General features: G+C 37.0%; 1 protein-coding gene across 3 annotated transcripts; it reads right to left on the bottom strand.

Annotated features, from left to right (window-relative positions):
* Window positions 1–316: 316 nt before the first annotated feature.
* LOC100888576 lies at window positions 317–20703 on the bottom strand. 3 transcript variants are annotated; one of them, XR_971552.2, is made up of 6 exons: window positions 15245–15557; window positions 12453–12948; window positions 5455–5680; window positions 4653–4886; window positions 2571–3451; window positions 317–2415 (listed from the first exon to the last, which is right to left on the bottom strand). XR_971552.2 is itself a non-coding variant. In XM_030976306.1 (5 exons), the coding sequence occupies exons 2-5, from the start codon at window positions 12827–12829 to the stop codon at window positions 3326–3328; spliced, it is 963 nt and encodes a 320-aa protein (XP_030832166.1). In that variant the 5' UTR covers window positions 12830–12948; window positions 20641–20703; the 3' UTR covers window positions 317–3325. The 3 variants fall into 3 exon arrangements, 2 of the variants coding, with proteins under 2 accessions (XP_030832166.1, XP_003726120.2); XM_030976306.1 differs by lacking the exon at window positions 15245–15557 and adding an exon at window positions 20641–20703 and having other exon boundaries at window positions 317–3451; XM_003726072.3 differs by having other exon boundaries at window positions 317–3451.
* Window positions 20704–24818: the final 4115 nt, after the last annotated feature.

Genomic DNA, 24818 nt, shown 5'->3' with positions numbered 1-24818 from the left:
AAGAATCTTTGAATGAGGTTGAAAGAGTACACACAACAGAGAAAGAGAGAAGAATAGAGAGAGGGAATGATAGAGAGAGAGAGAGAGAGAGAGCAAGACAAATAAAATACTATTTGTCTGATTCTTCTATTTTCCCTACTATCTCTGTTATCTCTACTCTAATTGTTGTTATCCTTTTGAATTACTATGCAAACAAACAAGAGAGAGAAGACTAGAGAGAGAATGAGAAGCGAGATAGAAAGAGAGAGATTTCAAAATCATTATTTCTCATGTTTTGGGGATAGTACAAACATTACATACTAACGCAAAAAAGGTATGATTTCAGTTTTCAAGTTTTATTACATTAATCTTGACAAAATAAATTATTGCGGCAAATTTACAAAAGATGGCAACAGTTGGGAACTAAATAAAAGCAAACAAAAATATTTTGTTCTAAATATACAACTTTAAGTAGATATTGAAAGAAAATTAAGCTTGTGCAAAAATATGATGTGCATTTTACATTATTCCAGTTTTAATGAAGCAAATAAAATCAGGACATATTACATAATACATCCTAGTCACTTTGAGAATGCATAATCAAACATTTACGAAAATATGTTGACATTAATCAACATAAAAATACAATATATATTTCTCCAAATATATACTTTCTTCTTTCATAGTTCTTTCTCAAAGAATTTCATTTGTAGCGAGTGTAATATTACTCGCTATATATACAAATATGTACATTTATGCACACATTACAATTATCAACAACATTTGCAGGAACATTCATGTTGGTGGAAAAGGTGACATGGAAAGGTTCATCAGAATTATGAAAATACTTCTTTAAACTATCTGTATTTTCTCTGTATTTTCCCTGTAGACTGAAGAATCCTAACTCACTTGTACCACAATATTATTTCACAAATGCAAATGATCGGAGTTGGCACATGGAAACCTACACATACATTTTGAAACCTGTTCCCCAAATATTGTGTAAACTTAGTCAAAGTTATGGATGCATTCAGTTCAAAATAATTCATGCCATCAACTTATTTCATTAGATTTATTGGATTGACAGTCACAAATATTACTGCACGTAATTCACGCAAGAACAAGAAAATAAATTATCAGTACTGCATTTTCATTATATCATAAACCTTGTCTTCATCATTAATCAATTAAATAAGAAAATAACAAATAACACACACAAATATTTTAATAGAGATATTCAACCCTGTGAATAGAATTCAATTATGATTACTGAAATTCATTTGTTTGAATCACGTTGATTTCTCATTTTAGTAATCATTTCCATACCACATGTGATCGAAATGGAGCAACATACATACAGGGGTTTACTATCCACTGATTCATGACTATTTACTGAGTTTCTATCCCTCTTTCCAAACATAAATGAAAGATGATATACACATCCACCCTGAGTCTAATGCAGCATAATCACCTGGAAGTTTAATTCATCAATCACACATCATAGAAAACTACCCGAATTTCTCAAAAATAGCCTTGCATTAGTACATGTAGTTCATTTTCTATATATTCACCACGCTTGACATGGAAAACATGTTTCAATCTGAAAAATTGTACTCTAGTTCTATAAACAAAACACTGTTTTGCTCATGGAGAGTAGTTCTTCAGTCATAGCATTCTACTACACTGATACCACAAGACATCAACAAGCACAAATGGCTGTCTTTAACCCTTTGTATGCTTTGGTCTACTTAAGGAACAAATAGTGAACAGCCTAGGTGAACTTTTGCACATGCATAGTGTATATGTCACATTTATGCTTTAACAATGTAGCAATCTAGAGCTGCGATCCATAGCCAGTAAAGGGTCAGACAGCCCCCTCAAGATAAAGAAAAATTAACAAAAACAAATAAATAAATAGATAAATAAATAAATAAATGGGTATTTTGGGCTTGTAACTGGACTGTAACTGATGATATCATCCAAGTCTACAGCCACATACTTCTAATGATTTGTTATTTCCTGAAAAGATAAATATTTTATTTGCAAAACTCCACTCATCATTTACACAAAATATACATAAATACAGCCTTCCTTTTCTGTACTACCCTTCACACAAGACAGACAGGCTCGATATGTACCCTCTCTTATTAACTCACATTTTGTCAATAGTATTTACTGCATACATACCAGGAGTCACATTTTTCATTTTCTTTGTCAACTTGTAGCATAACTACAGTAGCACCACTCTTAACATTAATATATTGCATGTTATTGTTGATGCTTGTCAAATGTGTGATTTGTACATGTCAGTAAGTGGAGCTAAAAATCTAGAAATTGATTTTACTGGCACATCAACTTATTCAAACACACTGATGAACAAATGAATATGTAGGCTAGCAATGCTGCTACAGTATAGAGATCAACTGTTATCTTACTCTTGTGATACTAAAGCAGGAGGGAATCTGTCAAAAAAATAAAAGCCTTGTTCACACATGTTCCATAATTCTCTCTCTCTTTCCCTCTCCCTCTCTCTTTCTCTATGGAACATATTTTTTTATAAAACATCTAAGCCCATCGAGTACACGAGGGACCTTGCTCCATGCAGATATATTTTTTAATCAATACTTGCCATACATCAACATAATTATGGGGGAACAAAAATGTAGCCGACCATGTCACGTGTGAACGAGCCCTAAGAAGTAACTGAGTGTATAGATGAATATGTTCTACTCCTTGCTATCAATGTGAACAAGCCCAAAGATGAATATATTCTACTCCTTGCTATCAATGTGAATAGTACCATTTATTCTTTAGTCACACACTTCATCATAGCATGAAAGCTTTGGTATTTATTCGAAAAATAGATTTCTCAAGGTAGCCACCATTACACACACTTCTGCATCAATATAATCATTCACCGAGTAGCATCGATTCTCTAAATGGCTATACATTCTCGTGTGTAACACTGCACCTTACAGCGTTGACACATGTACATGCATACACGTACATTATATTAAACAAAAGCAAACATAACAAACTCATGAATTCAGTCTACTTTGTCTTCGTCAACATATATCTCCTGAGGGTGTGCGGGCATCCAAACTCCTGCAAAGTGGAGAAACCGATACCGTAAGTAGCTGCCTCACTGCACTATCCTCTGTTATCCTCAACTCATGGTTGAGAGACTCTCTGCAGAGTCTTAGGTCAGGTCTATCGAGCCATCAAATGCTTCGAGACGGAGACTCTTTGGTTAAAGAATAGTCCACCTTTAACCCTGGCATTCCTTCGTTGTCATTTTCTGTCTCCATCACTTGTAAGTAGCTTGCGTCATGCACTGTTGACCCCGCTATGGCCTTGTGATGCTTGCATACGTAACCTTACCAATCTTGTAGGCACCATATGCTACGGCACATCCGAGAGCGATCTTCCCGAAGAAGATGAACTTGTTGGCTGATAGGTAGAGTACTGCCTCCTGCATAAGAAAAATTAGAAGAGAAAAATGTATAAATATACCAATTGGTTGTTGTTTTGTATATAAGTTTGAAAAATATTTTTAAAAAAGCAGTATCTACAAGAAGGTATGGTTTTCAAATTGGTCTAACACCAGCTGCACTTGCCCTTAAAGGAAACCGAACCCCAAGTAATAACTTTACTTATTCTGAGAGATTTTTTATATTATTGCCCATACATCTACAAGATTCCCCACCAAAGGTTATGAGAGAGGAATAAAGCAAAAATAAAGTACAGTTTCTCAACACGACATGGGTATCGCCATTTTCTTGATAATGTGACGTACTATGCGAAGTCGTTTATCAAGTAATGTATTCAAATTTATGGATGCTTCTTTCCCAGACGTGTGTGGTGATGAAGCATTTCGTCCACCTGCTATTATCCTTTGTACTATAATTGCCAGAACGCAAATTGCATAAATAAGTTAGTTCTCTTCTGGGGTGAAGGTTTCTCATAAATGAAATAGATTTGTCAACTGCTATAGTGTAGTATTTATAAATGAATTTTGTTACAATTGTGCCCCTAATATTTATTTTCACCTAATTTAATTTCTATCATCTCAGTAATTTTTTTTGTATTGAAAAGTAAAGGTTTCGTTATTGATTTAAAAATTCTTTGCAACTAAAGCTTGGTGCATGATACATGTACAACTTCAACAGGTACGTCACATTTTCAAGAAAATGGCTGCGCCCATATCATGCTGAAAGGCATCACATCATGCCAGGAATATCTTCATTATATATATCTTGTACATTTTCGTAAGGAATATTGTACATCAAAGGGCAGGAATATATCTCATTTTTCAGAATACCTACACTTATTCTTTGGGTTTAGGTTTCCTTTAACATTTAACAATGTTGCATTTCACGGTGAGGAAGTATTTAAAAAACATAGAGTCCATTGAAGATTGTGAAAATAACTTGCCCAAGAATAGGTACATGCCAAACATGAAATATTGTGTTCTCGACTAAACTCGGCCAACCATGTGAAATGTAAAGGAAGTGCAATCTTCATGATGCTCAGGTGTACAAGTTTTATCAGAATCCCCTAGAACTCATGGAAGCAGTTCCCTCTAAAACATTCTTGCAGTAGACCGATCATCAATCTAACCATAAAATGCCTCCAACATCGAGGGCGTATGAGTGATTAACCTTTGACCTTACCCATCCTCCATTGTCGGCTACCCACGTGCAGACTCGGCTTCGGATGTACTGAAGGGCCCACACCATGAAGCGGTGGAAGTAGTCGATGCTGTTCCTCTGGAGGGCAAAGATGGCGACGTCACTGCAGAAGAAGAAGAGGACGACGATCCTCTCCCTGGTGATGGTACCTTGGAAGAAAAGCTCCGAGAGTAGATCCCAGAACATGGCCGCTGAGATTTCATTGTCCCCTACCGTCTGTGAGAAAGAGACGGATTTCAATAGAAGATTAACAATGCCAACGTGGGTTATATTACGTATAGAGTTTACTTTATTGACAACAAACATTTATATCACAATAATGTAATTCACAATCAGCTCATCCAAGCCAAGGTACTGCATACAACATTTTGGGCATGATTAGAGGAAAAAAATGATGGATTTCTCTAATGAATAAAACAGATAGAGGTATAGCTGCGTTTTAAAACAAGATGTTTGATTTCTTACATCCTCAACAGATAGGTTTTCCCCTTACAGTATATCATTTACATGTTTGTCATATTTTAAAGTACATTTATCTAAAATTAGCTTTAAAAACATTGCTATTGAACATTGTCATAAAATGAAGTTAAATTTCAATTCCATTTATCTGAATTGTAAGATTAAACATTCATGTTTGAATAATCTGTCATCCTGAGGAAGAAACAAACATTGTTTTTTAATAAATGTAATTAATGATGAGCATAACTGTAGTTGATTCCACTATTCCACAGGAATTTTAGACTTTCATCACCATCCTCAATTACTTTCTAAAGTCAAATAGTACCTCTCTAGCCTTTGCTCTGACTCCATCTCTCTCCCTCGAGGAGGCAAACTGGTCTGCAAGTTTCTTCAGATCTCTCCCGCTCTTGGCCCATCTGGGATTCTTGTACATCTGGAGTGAAGGGGTAAAGCTTCCGTTTGCACTCATCTTCGTTGAATCAACTTGTGGATTGAATTGGAAGGCAGAAACATTCACTGCTGGCTCTTTCTGTTTGGATTCTAAGGTAGCACTGAAAGTGGGGTGAACAAGTCAGAAATGAAATGCTGGTTTAATAACAAGATGAGACAAGATTTATCATAATCATTGAATATTAATCAAACGGGGGATTCCCCTCTCTTCCAATTGTTTCATAAGTATGAAGACATAAACAATGAGATGGGGAATCTAAAGTTAGAGATGATCTTGCATAATAGCAATACTTAAAGTGGTATTGGCAGTAACAAAGTAAAAACAAACAATGATTCTATTTTGGGAGACAAATTGGCACTGATTCAAAATATAAATGTAATGCTAACACAAACACAGTCATCCCCCATGCCTTGTGCCTGCATTGTCAACAACTTGTTTATCTAAAAAACATGAGCCCCAAAATCAAAACCATGAATCACATTACACACAGCATTACACACTGTATATTTAAATAAATAAACAATATAATGTTACAGGAAATAATTCATTAATTTATCATGAAAACAAAGCTTATTCATACATTTTGTAACTATACATACATGTATGTCATGCTTGAAATGTTTTGTACTGATGACTAAACTAGAAATGTTACCTAAATTCAGGAATCCCAAATTATGTGGAGGCTCATTGCAAAATACGAAAAGTTAGAAGATTAGGAAATAAAACTGACGTAAAAAATATCTTACAAGACAATGTTTTGTTGTTGTTGTTGTTGGTTGCTTTAATATGCATCAGACCATAAAGAATTCTTTCATCACAGTTATATTGTTATTTCTATAAATAAATCCCATATTCTCATTTTCTGATTGTTGTAAATAACAGACAGTGAAATGACCTTAGATTCTTTTGTTTGAAATTGCTTCAACCCACTTGCAGCTTAGATACAGCTCTAAAAAGGAAAACAAACACAACTTCTCTGCCCTTGCATCAAAACAAAAATATTGGCAACTTTCCAGGGAGAACCCCAAGTTTGCCGCCCAAAGTTGTGATGTTTCACACCAATGTGACATTTCTTAACTCAAGATGTAAACTTCCTTATTAGTATGACCTTTCGGATCTGGACTTTTTATATACCAGATCCAGCATCATTTAAATTTATATATACACAAATTTAAAAAATATTCATGAGTGGTGTACATGTACATGTATGCCATACCTGGAGGTTTTATTACATGTATCCAGGAGAAAACAAACAATACCAGTAGATAAAATGATGTGTCATGTACATGTATGTCATTTTCTGAAGTGTTGTGTTTTGCACAAGTGGCAATGAATATACAATTGTTGGTAGCTTGCAGAAATAGATATTGACTTTTTAACATTTGCGATCTATTGCTTTTAAACATGTCCATCAATATACATGTACATGTATGTCTACATGTAGCTTTTAACGGAGATTAAACTGTATTCAAAATCAAAATTCTGGAAGTGTCATAATCTCAATATGATTTCTAGGCTTCTACATGTAGCTAGTGCTTAGAGTGCTTAGCAATATTAATTAGGAAGGGGAGTGAATGGCAAACAAACTTTATTTTGCACTGTGATGGTTTTAGTTTGAGTCTATTGACTCACCTGTATTGATTGGTAGTGATTTCACAATGATCATCGGAAATACAACAATAATACCTTAAACCACAACGTGTCATTTTTAGGAAGCTTTTAACAGAGGGGAGCTTTAGGAGTCTAAACAATTCAATAGGTTACCTTAAATCTATGATTCACCTGTATTGATTGGTAGCAAACTAGCTATTTCACAATGAGTACCAGTATAAGAATGGGCAGGAAATACAACACTAACCACAATCTGTCATTTTAGGAAGCAGATGTTTTCTGTTGACAGATTACGTGTATGGGAACATTAGTAGAAGGAGAAGGAATAATGTACATGTAGGGTGACTAGGGTCTATACACTATGAACATGACGGACAAAGAAAGCGGACAAAATATACAGTTCCTCAGGTAGACAAAGGAACATCCTTTCACTGCTATTATGTAAAAATGTGTAGAAAAGGTGTCACATGCATATTCACCTTTTTACATAATAGCAGTGAAGGGATGTTCCTTTGTCTACCTGAGGAACTGTATATTTTGTCCGCTTTCTTTGTCCGTCACATTCATAGTGATAATGTATGCCACGCCTAAAAAATGTCTTTTAACTGGTGGCAATTTCACAACTATTTTAAGAATCAAGTTCAATTGACAGGAAATATAATACCTTGATAACCACAATCGGCATTGCAGGAAGTATGTTGGTGTTTCTTTTCTACTTTTTAAAATCTTCTTTTAAAAATGAATCAAGTCAGAACAGGTACATGTAATGTTCCTTTATTTACCTGAATGATTCACCTACACGTGTACCATACGTATATTGATCGGTGGTTATTCACAATGAAATACAAGAACAGAACGGATATTTATTTATAGCAAACAATACATGAACCTTGTATTTTAGGGCATACATGTAGAAAACCAGGAAGCTAGTACCTGGGGATATCCCTCAAATAAAAAAGAGAGCTGAAAAATGGGTTTATGTTGCCAAATACATAATATTTATAGATATTGCAACAGCATATGCGATGTACTTTTTAAAGGGGCATACAATTGAATATTTTCACACAAAAAATAAAAAAGTTTCATTAAACTAAAAGCTAAAGTGTAAGCTCACATGTACATTGTAAAGCTACAAAATGCACATACATGTAAATATTGTAGGGAACTCTTGCCATAATTGATGAAGGCATTTTGAACGACATGAAATCAGATCTATGATTCATGAAAAGAACATATAGCAGGTTCATACAATGTAGCTGGTTTGAAATTTTTAATGGTAAGGGGATAATTATCATAATCTGTAAAGCGTTTAGAGACATTATGTATTAAGCGCTATATAAAAGCGCAATATTATTATTATTTTATTATATAATAGAAAAACAGGATAGAATACACATACAAATTTAAATGTATAGTTCTGCTGTGCCTCAGTAATTGGTCCATGTCTAATTATAGACTTACTTGTCATTAATTTCATACAGTGTCACTGGTCACTGCTGCATTATCAAATAGCGAGAGGTTAGGGACTTTTCCTACCACTACTGAACACATCCTCCATGTACCATCTGTTCAAGTTGGAACATGTTTCTTTGTTACATGAGCTACTTCTACATTTTGTGGTGGATGCATTATGTCCCGTGACAGGTGCGAAATGCTACTCAAGATACAACATACCCTACTGCTATAATAATAACTATGACAAAAAGGGGATTTTAAATTCTCTGAGCATTGTCATCCCAAAATATAAATAATAATAATGTTGGTGAGAGCTTGTGACTATATTTATAAACAACAATACAGAAACTCAATATCATATACACTGTATTTCCCACATGATGGTCATCTTGCATACAGTGTATATCCAATAGATATCCTTGCACCCCTCCCTACCCCTCACCCCAAACCCACCAAACCCTTCTTTTTTCATCCATGCAGGGAGGTTACACATAAGAACTACTGTATAGGCCTACACTGTACTTGTGTATGTACATGTAATTGACCTTATCTGAACTATTGACCTGATCTTCAGACTCTTCACCTGCCAATCAATAGAAGTGTTTACTAGCAGAGAGGCTGCCACAATACAGAGTGGAGGAAAAAAGAATGATCCCGTTTCCCTGGTGCTTGGTGTAAACAGTCTGTTTATAAATCCCACTTAATCCCTATCCAGTCATATGCATTGAGGTGTGATAGAAAGGTATTATACAATGTATACAGAATATGCCTATTGTCCTGTCCTATTGGTTTCAAGGTTAATTTTAGTCACTTTGAAAAGCAAATAGGTATTTGATTCTAACACAACACAACATGTTTGATTTCCCCCCAAGTAGAGATGGATTTACTTTGAAAATATATCAGTCTTTAAAAAATTAACAATGATATTAAATAAAAATGATGCAAACTGTGGTTTCCCTGTTTACTATTTTCCCTGCATTTAAGCATCACAGCTGTGATTCACACAGTAACAATTGAACAAAGAATTAAATGAATTGTATGTAAATCAGCTAACACTGGTTCTGTTGAAACTCATAAATTTAGTATGCTTGAGCAACTTTGACATACTGTAAACAAAGATTCCCCCTAACAAAGTCTTGCCCAAATAGGGTCATTGATTTTTCACTCTCAACCTACCACCGCACCTGTTGATGCCTCTAATACTAACAAAATATTGCACAATAAGCTATGACGCAGAAAAAGAAAATTCTTGACTTTAAATTAAATGAATACAAGTACATGTACATGTAATAGGTACAAGTACATTGTATGCACCTACAGTACGAGCAAATTGCAAGCTTTGTACTAATTGCATCATTCGATAGTCCAGTAATGATGCTGAGCAGTACATATACCAACAGCTATGACAAAGGTGACAATTTTATATGATGATGAGGGTGATGATGAGAGTGATGTAACTGTTTTCAACATACATGTACATGCTGGTATTATGAAAGTGCTCATTTTACAACTCTTGATTGATAAATCCCCTAAAGAAACCTCTACTCCTACTTTAGTTGCAATATATATAACACTTAGCAAATCATTGATCTCATTATTGATCTTTTGAACCCAACTTCTTTACCCTGCTTAACGACCAAAACATCTAACATCGCATCAATAACAAGTGTTTCACAATAATCTAAAGGGGTTGGGCAATGTTTTGATTTTTGATTGAAGATACAGTATTTGCAAAACTCATTGTTCCCCCATCCCTCATCCAATTCAGGCCACCCTAGATCTGATGACATCATATGCTATATTTAGATGATGATGTCATACATGTACATCCCAGGGATGTTGGTAATTCCTTATGTGGACAATAAGAAAGAGAGCCACACCCAAAGATGACTCAATTACGGTGGTAGTGGTATCAAACAAAAGATTTGCATATTGTACATTGACAATAACAATTAATGATGTGTCATATATTAAAAATGAGGGAATTCCACACTTGAGGCAATGAAGTTCAAATATATAAATTGATTTAATTGAACAGAGGGATACTCTGTTCCAGTTAATGCACTTTGTAATGTATTCCCCCTCCCCTTCCCTTCTCCTTCCCTTTTTTTCCTGTTTGTATTTTTTTCCTACATTTCCATGAAGCAAATTATCTCCAAGAATTGACAAAAATGTTGGTGTTGTGTCAATTGTGAAATGAACCATTTCACAGCATGAAACTTGGTAAATCTGAACCACTCGCAAACTTCACACAACCTTATGCACGCAATATGTTCTGGATTCACCGTAACATGAATATTTTTTTCTTTGTCTTTTAAGACAGTGAACCTGCCGGACATCCGTCAATTCAACTTAGCATAAAGAACTACCCGATACAGTCGAGGTGCATTATGCATTTTAACTAAGAAGCCTCATACAGAGGAAACGTGATCTTGTCAGGACATGAACAAAATGTTTCCTTTGTTTTCTGTTTCTCTTTGTTCCTCATTTTCTCATGTTTCAAAATCTTCTCCATTACACATCCTCCGCAGGATGATGTATTATAATTAAAAATATATACTAGTGCAAAAACCAATACCGGTAGTAATAAACAAAACCACTGCTTAGGAAGCAGGCAGTCTAATTAGTTTCTTAGAACCAGACATAATTAGAAATTGAAACCTCCAATCTTATAAACTGGGCCACAGATTTTGTTTATTTTAATTGCCAAGACACTTTACAAATGTACAAAAATGAGAGCTTGTGAGAATTGTGATATCTATCAAAATGTATTTAGGGGAAGTCCCATCTTAATTTCTCTTACAAATTTCGATACTACATGTAAATGGTTTTATTTATACTTTCTAACCCTAAATTACCCTCATTTTGTCATTAAAAAAAATTAAATTGTTATGTTTTGTTCTTTGTTTATTTTTGTGGGGAAATGAATTAGAAACTCTGTTGACAAATCTGAAGGTGGACCGCCAGTTTTTACCCATCTAAAAATAATAAAATCTCAAGACCTTTTTATTGGTTGTTTAATTTGGCCTGACATCCCCTTCCCCATCCAACATTATATTGCAATGGCCCTGGTTACATGTGCAAATTATTTTGGTACAGATTACTAATACATGTAGTTTTATTAATATCCACTAAGTACATTTGAATGGAAATGATGTGGTATAGAGTAGTAGAGTAGTGTGATCTCCATACTGGCCAAGTTGTCAAGGTTACTGGTTCCAAAATAAATTGTGCTAAACAATAGTGTGGTGATCACACCAGCCCCAAACACTGAATTTGCCGTGCTCCAGTCCTTTGATTAAATGATTTCGTGGTGAACGTCATGTGCAGGCTCTGTTGTTTAAAGTCAGTAACCTGGACGACGGGCAAATTTCAAGTTAGCACTTGGGTACTCTAAAGGGATGAATATACTGGCTTGAGTGGTTTTATGGTTTGTGCTATATACTGTGTTCAATAAAAAATGCAAACAGCAAAGACATGTGGACTGAATATTACAAAGCAGATTATAATACCATTTATTTATCTTGTCAATGATTATCGTTGATTACACAGTGATTCATGAATTGCAACACCTCACCTTTTTATTCTTACCATTTCTGTAAAGTGTAAAGTCACATGGATTGAAGAAGAAGACCTTCAGGTTATAGTTATTAAGTTAGTCCTTTTCTCTTCACGGCATCCATGTGACTCTCTTTCAAATGTACCCTTGTTTTGTTTTCACTGATTTTCTTTTTTCTTTGCAGAAAAAATAAGAAGAAGAAGAAGAGAACCAAGAAATTATAAGCAGAGCCATTGGAAAATCTTACCTTGTCACTGCTGTCTCGATGACCTTTGTCTCCGGGATACCACTCCTTGCAAGTTCTCCCTCCAGAAAGCAATTAAACAACACCACCCCTTCCTCCTCCACCTCGCATCTATCCTCCACTCCATCAATCGAGTCCACGCCTTGGGGCATCTTTCTCATTCTCAACGGAGACAGCATTTGTGACGACTTTCTTCGGTTTGCGAAGCTGCTCTCCCGGAACTCCTTGGATGTCGGGGACATCTCTGGCTCTCCATGACCATTTGGATAAAGGTTTGCCCCTCCTGAAGATGGTAATGAGGAGGGTGCTTGACCATTACCATTTCTCATGGTCGTTTTTTTTTGTGATTGTTTTTCTTCCATGTTGGTGCAACGTTTCATTTGTTTCAAAGGTAATTGTCCTCAGAGTTTTTTTCACAGAAACTTTCAGGCTGCTCTCTTTGTTTGTCACTCAATCTTGATCACACTTTGTCAATTTTTCAAAAACTCTTGGTGTAAATCTGCAAAATAAAAGATGACACGGAAGGAAAAGGCATAATGTTAAAATGCAAACCAGTGCTTAATTTGTATGAATTTTCTTACATAATATTGGAATGTGAGCAGAGAAAGTACATCAACATGCAATGCCTAATTATACACTGCAAAATGCAGTAAACATCAAGCATATAAATACTGTTTCACTGCAACCTGTCAAGTGTTTTCATTAAATAATCACACAAAGAAAAGAAAATGACTACAAAATCCATATACACTGTACTCCAAATACCAGAATGGCCCCTTCAGCAGCTGCTCTTTACTAAGTCTCCTCGGTGAAAGTATGAAAATATATACCAGTATGCGATGGAAATCATCTCTTTTTAATATGCATTACACATGAAATAGAAATACTTGTGATTCAGCCAAGGCCTATGTATACTGTTAGGGAGGAGATCACCTGTAGTCACCTTCACTCTTACACGTACCTTCACTCATCAATGCCATGATTCAGACTGACTCTCAGTAACGAGTGCGTGCAGGCAATCATTGTGTGTACACGTACATGTACACAAACTAGGGAGGGAGATGGGAGGGATCTCCCTGCTCAAACCAAGTCTGCACGCAAGGGGCTGTTCACATTGAGTAAGATTTTCTTCCATCCATATAGGCTTAGCATGTACACAAAAACCATAGCTCTGTTCACATCGGGCATGGATTGTACATGTAGAATTGTATTTGTAGATCCATACATGGACAAGAATTTTCATGAATATACATGTACATGTAGGGCCTAAGCTAAGGCTACAGCTAACATACACTTGTACAGTGTAAACCTCTCATAAACCTCTCTTCTATTTTGAGGTTTGTTTACATTCAACAAAAATTTCATACTATCACAAAATAGTGTAAAATGCAAATGAATAGTATGGAGTAATTGATTTAAAGAAAAAAAAACCTAGGAGTTCAAATCAGATCCCGTATACCATGCTTACATGTATAATCCCCATTTATTCCATTCCACCGTACAGTAATGAATACATTGTACAATTACATCTCATGAACAGAAATAAATGTTTAAATTTTTTTTTTAATAGAAAATCCTAAATCTGTTTTATTTACTCTATTATTTTATATACCGGTAGTGAACATGCAGCTGACGAATAACAATAAACACCTAAAATATTTCAGAATATGCAACAGCAATATCATCACAACTATTATTAATCCCACATCGTGTGTACCCACACATGTCTTTTCAAATTCATTGAATAGCAATGTACACAAGAGAAGGCCTTTGGTAGAGGAGGCCACAGAATATAAGTGCATTTTGAGGTGAAGGCTACCACTCATCTATTTATTTATTACATGTTGCTAAGCATTGGCATACACAATGTACATCGAGTATTTCAGATCTGTCTACATGTACATGTACATATTGGTATCATTAAGTCTACAGCAAGCATGCCAATATCTTCTCCTTCTTTTATTATTGGAATATTTATTATTATTTTTTGTACTGGAACATTGACCACTGAAATTATCATATTGAATTAAATTATCTATCAGCATTATGAGTAGTAGCAATGATGCTGAATTATTGAGCTAATCACTCTGAATTTGTTTCAAAAAGGTACTTTAATTTGCAGACTAGTACAGGTCAATGTCAACGTGTACAGTAGTAATTAGTTTCTATTAAAATCAACAGATCAACAGGAAGACAGTTTCTACATCAACACGTAGGCCAAAATAAAAGTGAACAAACATTTAACAAGTAAATTATTCATACCCTTAACAAGTTTTTGTAATTTGTCAAGTACCGGTATGTGAAAATAGATTTGTCCAGATTTATAAAAACCCTGTATGTACATGTATCTTGAGAATGTGACATATTAAAGATTATATGATAGATCAACAAGTACTGAACAAAGGCCCTAATTCAACCAGTCCACTTTTTATTCTTCCGTTACAAAACAAACAAACACCCAAAACATCAAATTTACAAGGGGTGTGAATAATTTAGTTGTTAAATGTACATGTTGTTGTACCGTAGATCTACTTACCTTATTGTTCCAATACACAAACAACAAACAAACCAGGGGACACAATACATGGCACACAACACAACTGAAATTCAATGGCATATCTCCAAATGGAAAAGTCAACATTGAACACACATCACACAGTCACAAAACTTTGGTACAAAGTTACAAACTACATGTATATGTTTATGGCACTACTTCATATAAATCACAAAGTTATAATAAAACTACAATGTACTACTCAAGTCTCAAGATAAAAAGCATGGCAGAGCTCACATACCGGTACACGTGTATCACGGAAATAGACAATGATGTTTATCTCTCAACGGCTGAACTGCTTCTGACTAGAGGCATGGACCTACTGGCTGGGGGTGAAGTTCATATCAGCTTTATTTATAACCCTCAGTAGTCTAGATTTCTAAACCCAAGACCAGATAATTCCTGCCTGATCTGTGATCATGGTTGGTCAGCACAACAGGAAGTGAAAGCTCAACTTTGGAAATATTCAGAAACTGAAATTCCATCAACGTATATATTCATCAATCATTAAACCTCCCAACCAAACATTACCAGTGATAGTAATAATTTGGAGAGGAACCAAAATTACAAATGAAGGTCTGTGATGTAGACTAATGAGGATCTCACAAACTTCCCCTTCCAACTTCCAGTCAAAACAACTCATTGTTCAGACCACAGTCCAGTAAACACTATCATGACTAATGCATTATGCATATATATGCATTAATCATCATCTACTTGTCTGACATATTTCTTGTACATTTTTCCAATTTCTCACCTCTTCTTACGTAACAAATGTTTGCTTTTTTATCCCTCTCTAAAGCTTATTAAGACCACAACAAATTAGTTACATGTATATTCTAAAAATCTTAATCCGTGTCACTAGATGCTCAACATTTTTTGCTTGAAATTCATAGCAGTATCAACATGTCATAGCTATCAGCTATTTACATGTACATGTAGGGATCTCCCTTCAATCTGCATGATGATGATGATGTCATAATGCCTTCCTAAATCCAAGCCTCCTATAGTCTATGAATAATCATGCGACTCGTCGGAATCTACGTGGTTACTACATACCACTTTCATAGTTCTTGAACATCAAGGCAGTCTCAACATGTCTCAGCTGAACAATACCAGGGGGATTCCCCATTTCCCCCTTCATTAGCATATACATAAACTGCACAATTGGTGATGTACAGTAACAACAACATCCTAGGTAAATAGGTGTAACCCAGTTTTATTTTACTTGGATGAACAAAGAAAGGGTGATAACCCTTCATCATGTGGCATACCGCATTGATGAGGTCATAGGCAACCGGCTAACCAGTAACCAAGGCTTTCCTTTGTGTTATATTTATCTCATGAAGGTGGTATTTCTCTACAGTCTAGATGCCAAGCATGTTACAAAAAAAGATGTTCATTGTTACATCAACTCGTCTTGACCCCCTTCTATTTGACATTTACCTCTTTGTTCCCATCTTCATTCCCCTTTCTCTCTCCCTTTCTGTCTCTCTCTCTCTCCCCGTCTCTCCTTCTCCCTCCCCTTTCTCTTTCTCTGTCTGTATGTCTGTCTCTGTTTCTGTCTCTCTGTCTCCTTCTCCCTCCCCTTTCTCCTCTGTCTGTATGTCTGTCTCTGTTTCTGTCTCTCTGTCTCCTTCTCCCTCCCCTTTCTCCTTCTCTGTCTGTCTCTCTGTCTCTCTCTCTCTCTGTCTGTCTGTCTGTCTCTGTTTCGGTCTCTCTGTCTCCCTCCCCTTTCTCCTTCTCTGTCTGTCTGTCTGTCTGTCTGTCTGTCTCTCTCTCTCTCTCTGTCTGTCTGTTTGTCTCTCTCTCTCTCTCTCTCTTCCTCTCACAAAGGAACCAACAAATCATGGTACTATATTTCAGCATCATACAGTACAGTGTAAATAGTACATGTACCGGTAACTGAAAACCGAATGTACATTGTACTCTGTGCCACTTCACTAGCATCCTTTGGCAAGATTTTAATCTATGTTTACCAGGAAAATGGGTAGGTGGCAGTAGCCCGACTCAATTTTTTAAATATGCTACTGTGCTGGAGTACCCTAATAGTAGATACAGGAACTAGCAATATTGAAGCTGATTTACAAGTACATGAAATAATACTTGAATGCCGGGAGAGTCAAGTGTGACATGAGTGCCATTAAAAAAAAACCTATTACGGTAGTTACAGTAGGACAATACAAAATTGTTTGTTCAATTTATACAGGTTTGATGGGACATTCAGTTTCTTTGAATGACTCAATTCTACAATTCCAATTCATATTGACCTATGGATAACAGTTACCGGTAAGTGTCACCATTTACTGATGTTTTATCTTTATCTTTTGATCCCAGAATGCTCTGAATTACAAATGGTTTATTAGCGGAAAGTGCAAAAAATCACTGGAAAATATGAGTCCATTTCTGTTGCAGTACATTGTACTGTTCATTATTAAATAAAAGTGATTCAATCCATAAAAATAATTGAAGTCTCTAAATTGGCAATGCAAAGTGACATCTTAAATCACTATTTTTATATTATTATATCACTATTGGCAATTTATTTCATTTTTTGGGGTCATTTTTTTTGTGAAGTGTTCCATTCAATATACCGGTACATTTTTTGTATAAACTATGAAAGATCAGAAAATAACTGTTACCAAAATAAAGAGGAAAACTGGTTAATTTAGACCTTTAAAACACTATGAACTACTATGGGTTAATTTATTAGTTTTTCATTTCATATACACTGTACATTATAATTTTATATTCACACATCTCTAAAATATCCACACGTCTTAAAATCCTACACAACACTTTGTATGTAATGACCATGTACCGTACACGTACAGTACATCTGGATCTATATTTTCCTCTTCAAAAAGTCACCTTATGGATAGATAAAAACTGTTTTGAAATAGATGAATAACCAAAGGTGGAAATTTGAAAAAATAGAGACTGCCTAGCATATTAACTCAATCACACACAAAACAAGTTCCTATAGCTGCCATCCACTCATACACAATGCAAGTAGGAATAACATAACAAAAAGTATAATAGGTAAATGTACAATTCAAATTTCAAAGTTGTTAAAAATAATTTTGTTCTGAAGTGAATCTATCATGGTTAAGAGTGCATTGGTCATTGGACAGTATCTAATTGTTAAACAAGTTTAGCAACCACAAAATGGCTGCCAAGATGGCTGACACTCCCTAAATCACTCCCTATAAAATTAAACACAAGTGTAAGGACCCACACTAGACAAAACTAGTCTTACATGTTTGATGACTTGGCCTGCACTGTTAGATTTTAATACAACCACAAAATGGCTGCCAAGATGGCTGACATCCAGTCCCTGAAACAATAATAACCAATCACAAGATTGGACAAAAAGTAAGTAACCAATAGAAAAGCTTGGAAAAAGATAGAGTGCCATGTGCCTATAGTGTGCTCACTGTGCTGGGTTGAATAGCTAAGAGATAAGAAGAGTGTGTGTGTGTGCGTGTGTGTGGTGCTATGACAGGTAATGTGTATGAGGATGAATGAATAGGGACAGAACAATAGAAGCCAAGAGCAAGCAGACATGAAAGAATGAATGTAGGTCAGGAGTGTCCTAAAGCATAACGGAGTGGAAAGCTAAAGTAAACTAAACAAATAACCATTTGGCTCAGTAAAATTAAAACCTTACACAAGTTTTAATTGGATGTCCAAAAGAGTTGGACTTAAGACGGTTTTGAGAAACGGCCCTCTGGATTGCAGGAGTGGCCGTTGAATGGCCGACTCAGAATCCCCACTTTTCTGATAAGGATGACAAACTCAGTCATGGGGAAGATTGACATAATTCATTAGGCCAAGTAAAAAAAGTAAAGAGTTTCCCATCCGGACTTTATCAAAAGAGGAGGAGGCAGCGCTTTACTTTTCACTGTTTTTTTGCCAAGATGGCCGCCAAGCTTAATATGGCTGGCATATCTATTTACAGATATTGTGCTATTGGAGTATACTAATGCAATGTATGACAAAAAAGAATGATTTGTATCATTGTAGTATGTATCATCTTAGTCCATTTGCTACGCATATTTCAGAATTCAGAAACAGTGTAAAAATAATGTACTTGTGTTCAGCTTGATCTAGCTATAGAAGCTACCGTATTTATACAAAATGTACATCACAGCCTTTCAAAGATTGTGGGGGCTTTTTTTCTGAATAGTAAATACTTAATAGTAAACAAAAGGAGGCGGCGGGAGGCGGGCGGGAGGCGGGCGGGAGGCGGGAGGCGGGTGGGGACGAGAAACTCGAAAGTTTTGTTTTAATAATAATAGACTAGATCTAGGTCTATTTTAGACCGAATTTTCCGTCTCTTTCGTTCGTTAGCCTCTTATTGGGGTAGGGTCGGCTCTCTCTTTAGAGACGGAAACCGTCTATACACATTCCCTTGATAACGCCACGGCCATTTCAGGTCGTAGCGTTTTGCCCCCAAAATCCCCCAAAATGTCATTTTACCTTATGCATTGATTATTTAAAATTAGGAGAAGGTTATACTACATCGGTTCCACTTACCAACTTGACTGAAATAATCCGTTTAATGGTCCCTTTTAAGGAAATTATGGGTCAAAATCGACATCCATGTTGAAATCTTGCAAGCCGTGTTAAACTCTCGCTGCGCACGGAGTCATCTAAATCAATCTCATCCCTTCTAGTCTACGCCGAAGGCAAAACGATTATGAAGGAAAAACTGTGCGCCATCTACACGTTCGTAATGGCGTTATCACAGTTTTTCCTTCATAATCGTTTTGCCTTCGGCGTAGACTAGAAGGGATGAGATTGATTTAGATGACTCCGTGCGCAGCGAGAGTTTAACACGTACGGCTTGCAAGATTTCAACATGGATGTCGATTTTGACCCATAATTTCCTTAAAACTTAAAAGGGACCATTAAACGGATTATTTCAGTCAAGTTGGTAAGTGGAACCGATGTAGTAGACTATAACCTTCTGCTAATTTTAAATAATCAATGCATGAGGTAAAATGACATTTTGGGGGATTTTGGGGGCAAAACGCTACGACCTGAAATGGCCGTGGCGTTATCAAGGGAATGTGTATAGACGGTTTCCGTCTCTAAAGAGAGAGCCGACCCTACCCCAATAAGAGGCTAATGAATGAAAGAGACGGAAAATTCGGTCTAGACTTTCTAGGTCTAGATCTACTTGACCTAACGCAATTTTCTTTAGTTCTTCTTGAATTTCTTCTTCTTCTCTTTCTTTCTTTCTTCTTCATCTTCTTTCTTCTTCTTCTGTGTTTTTACTCCTTCTTGCTTCTTCTTCTTAGCAGACAACTTCTCTTCCTTCGTCCAGAATACATCTGGCTCCACTGCACTGAGTCCACCGACCGCCACTACGCAGAGACTAAACTACATCGTACGGGTAGGTTAGTGAGCACCCCTACTGACCCACAGTGCCATGGCCATGGCTTGGGGAAGATGATGAGGTCTCCGACGGCCATCTCAGTTGCGCTTGTGCGCTTATACTTTCAGGCTTAATTATTGTGTCATTAGACCGTCAAACTGAATCAAACATGATTGAAATGCACTTTAAATTAAATATCTAGTTCTTTTTATAAATACATAACACGGACATCCATCATACTTCATAAAACTCACCCTTTTAGTTTGGCTTCGGCCGACACTCTTCTGTACAACTACCGTCCTTTTTTTTTTTTTTTTTTTTTTTTTTTTTTTTTTATGTGAGCCTAGTCTTATTCCATGACACCAAAGTATTATTTTTACAACGGAATTAAAAGGCAGATAGATTTTTCAATTGATCTATACATACAAATCATTGCTATATTGATGCATTAGCTACATTGTTTAATGATTGTTTAATAATTTTATTCAGGGCTAATAAGCGCTCATAAATTTAGTACAATATTAGAATAATATTAAAATAAACAGAATTAAAAATAAAGATATCCTTGATTTAGGTAAATTTACAAAAATTTGGATTCTACCCTAATTTGTGAATTACAATGGGGTTGGTGTATATTATAAGCGTTCAGTTTTTATATTTCATATATTTCAGAGGGAGAGAGAGAGAGAGAGAGAGAGAGAGAGAGAGAGAGAGAGAGAGAAAGAACAACTCCAGTGGCGGATCCAATAATTTCTTACCGGGGGGGGGGGGCACAAAATCGCATGGGGTGAAATATATGACAAACGATAGAGCGAAGAGTAGGGATCTTTTGCAATTTGAGAACCACATTTTGATGCATTATTGTCCACCGGCACTTCCTGGAAAAAAACGAGACCTTCTGATTGGTTAGAAGTTAGAGAAATGTGATCTGTCACGTCGCGAGACGTTGTATATGCTTCGTTGCTGCACAATGCACAAAGACGGTGGTCTGGTACTTATTTTCCTTTTTTTCCTTCTGGTATTATTGTTATTTCTGAAAAATTAACAGGGTAAAGGCAACAATATAATATCATTATAAAACTACAAAACAGGCACCCGCTCATGCACCCATAAACACGCACACACACACACACACACACACACACACACACTCAGGGGCGTCGCTAGACCTTTTTCAGTGGGGGGGGGGGGGGGGGGGGGTGTAGAGGCCAACGATTACCGACAAAAGTAGCCACCAATTACCGACAAAATTAAATTTCCAATATCTACAAAGTCAACCCTATAAACCTGGGGCCGAAGTCCTATGGACTATCTATAGTACTTGCATTATGCGCAAAATGGTCATTTTCCTCGACGACATTAATATACGAATTATTTCTTAAATTTAGTCAGCATCATAGCTAGATATATTTTAATGCAGGCGCGGAGCTAGGATCTTATTTTAGGGAGGGGCGGTAGTGAGCAAGAGAATCTCTTAAAAGCGCGCTCAAAAGGGGGTGTGGGTGATGAGCCTCCCGCGCGAAGCGCGGAAGCTTAGACGTTTCCTTAAATTATTAGGAAAAGAAGACGATTAATTGTACCGTTTTCGACTGGTAATCCTAGGCTGAATTCAGTTTCACCCCCCCCCTCCCGCGCGAAGCGCGGAAGCTTTGACTTTTCCTTACATTATGAGAAACAACACGATTCGTTGTACCGTTTTCGACTCTAAATAAGCCCTATTAATTTTGTCTGAATTCAGTTTCCCCCTCTCGCGCGAAGCGCGGAAGCTTTGACGTTTCTTTAAATTATTAGAGAAAGAAGACGATTCGTCGTTCCGTTCTCGACTCGTCTAAATGAAGTTTCCCCTTACGCGCGAAGCGCGAAATTTTTGGCGTTTCATCACAATATTGAGAAAGGAAGACGATTCCTCATACCGTTTTCGAATCTTATTATTATTAAGCCCTTTTCATCTGAATTCAGTTTCCCCCTCTCGCGCGAAGCGCGAAAGCTTTGATGTTTCCTCAAATTATTAGAGAAAGAACACGATTCGTTGTAACGTCCGATTGAGTAAGCCCTATTTGTCTGAATTCAGTTTCCCACTTTCGCGCGAAGCGCGTAAGCTTTGACGTTTCCTTAAATTATTAGAGAAAGAAGACGATTCGTCGTTCCGTTCTCGACTCGTCTAAATGAAGTTCCCCTTACGCGCGAAGCGCGGAATTTTTTGGCGTTTCATCACAATATAAAGAAAGGAAAATGAATCGTCGTACCGTTGTTGACTCTTAAACCTTGTTTGAATTTAGTTTCCCCGAAAATTTTAAACCTCTGATTTCTTTAGCTGATATTATAGGAAAGTGAAACCTCGAGAAAATACAAGTATTGTAGTTGTAGTCACTCTCGAAGTCGTCACAGCGGATAAGAAGTCGCAGTTCGTAGGGAAAAAAACTTGTCGGCCGACCGACAATATACATCTCACCGACTTCAAACTTATGCATTGATGAGGATCGAGCAAGATTACCGACACAGCTGACCCGACACAGCAACATATTTACCCGTGTCTTTCTTGCTCCCTCGACGAGACGACTCCACCCAACAACCCCCTTACTCCCACTCCTCCTCTCTCAGACTCACCAGCCTGGGTTGTCCATCTGGAAGCGATGACAGAATGCGGGTCGCGCATGCGGGTCAGGCCTGTTGTGTCGCACCAATGTGGAGATGTTGACCAGTCTTTGGTTTGGAGTCCCGGCCCCCCCCCCCCCCCCCCCCCATTCAGAGGTCGGAATGACCGCATGCGTGTTGCCAAAATGTCCGGTAAAGGGGTACTTTTCGTGCGACAAAGTCCGGCCCGAGAATTGTAAAAAAAGGGGTGTATTTGACTTTTCCCCCAGAGATTTCTTTAAAAAGGGGGTGTTTTTCTTTTTTTCTCTCATCTCTTTGGACTCCTGAGAAATTATTCCGAATTTAGGGGGGTAAAATGAGCATTTTTCCTGATTTAGGGGGGTCTCCAAGGCAGGAAAAGCCCGCGAAAAGCCCGCGAAAGGGGGGTTCGGAAATGTTGGCAGTCCTCAGATAGGGAGTGCTTTCAAAAATTGGGTACGAGCATATGCGTACCCTAAATAACACTGAGTGGGGGGGGGGGCGGGTTTGGAGTGTGGCTTTCCCGGCTTGATCTAGCGTGAACTTGAATATGTGTGGCTTGCTGTGATAGGCCATACTATGTTGGTGGGGCAGAAGCCAGTCGCGGACATCAAAGATGTGCAGAATATTGTATGTATACTTAGACATTTTCTTTTGACTTAATAGATCTTTAAAAAATTCGATTAAATATATTCTCATCCACATTAAGAGAATCAGGGGACCCCCCCCCCTTTAACTTTTTTTATGTGTGTGTTTTGGAGGAATTGCCCCCCCCCCCCCTCTTTGGGTTTTTTTTTTAATAAAAAAAAATGTAATAATTTTTTTTTGTTTAAATAAAAAATTGTGTTCATGGGTGACCCAAAAAGCTGACCTTACCCCCCCCCCCCCCCCCAATGAAACGAAATATCGATCGGCCAAATTTTCAAATTTTAAAACGCACACAAAAAAAAAAAATATGTCCTCTTTTTTCTTTTTCTTTCTTCGGCTTCTCTTTCCTTTCTTTTCCTTTTCTTTTCTTCTTCGATCTCTTTCCCTTTCCCTCTCATTTCCCCTCCCCCTTTTCTCATTTTTCCTGACAGCGCCGCGATTCTACCGACAATATCCTGATATCCTTTAACTCACAAAAATTCTCTCTTTTTGGGTTTTTTTTGTTGTGTTTTTTTTTGGGGGGGGGGGAGGGGGGGGGGGACTACACGCCTGGCAAGAGGGACCCAATATTATGCACACTGCACAATTGCGTGACCCCTTCCCGCCCCTTTCCTGGTAAAAAAAAAAAAAACACTTTCTTATAAACATCCCATTTTCTTTCTTTTCCCTTCTCATTATTCTTCTTTCCCCCTTTTTCTCTCCTCCGTCTTTCCCCTTTCTTCCTTTTCCGCCTTTTCTAAGATGAGCATTTTTTGATACGTTATTTGTGACACTGGCAGGACACTAATTGGCGTGGGGTCCAGGGGCGGAGTCCCCAGAAGCTCAAGGGTTTTAGGTATTAAATCACCTTCAGATATGTATCCAGGGGCCCGCCTTAGGGCCTTAGGTGCAGGCACGTAGCCAGAGTTTGATGTTTTTTTGTTTTTTGTTTTTTGTTTTTTGGGGGGGGCACATAAATGTAATCGATCGAGGTAAAAAAAAAAAGGGTTTAAAAATGTTCAACCGATCTTGTAAACAAATTTGGGGCACGGCCTCCCCCCCCCCCCCCGTGGCTACGTGGCTGCACAGGTGGAAACCAGGGGGCAGAGCACCCGGAAGCTCAGGGGTTTGAGGCATTTAATCAGTCAGATGAGCATATTATGAGCATATTTCAATAACTCATTATTTTGTG

This window comes from Strongylocentrotus purpuratus, unplaced genomic scaffold, assembly GCF_000002235.5.
Source record: "Strongylocentrotus purpuratus isolate Spur 01 unplaced genomic scaffold, Spur_5.0 spur5_scaffold_9, whole genome shotgun sequence".
NCBI lineage: Eukaryota > Metazoa > Echinodermata > Echinoidea > Camarodonta > Strongylocentrotidae > Strongylocentrotus > Strongylocentrotus purpuratus.
This window is presented reverse-complemented; position numbering and strand designations above follow the sequence as displayed.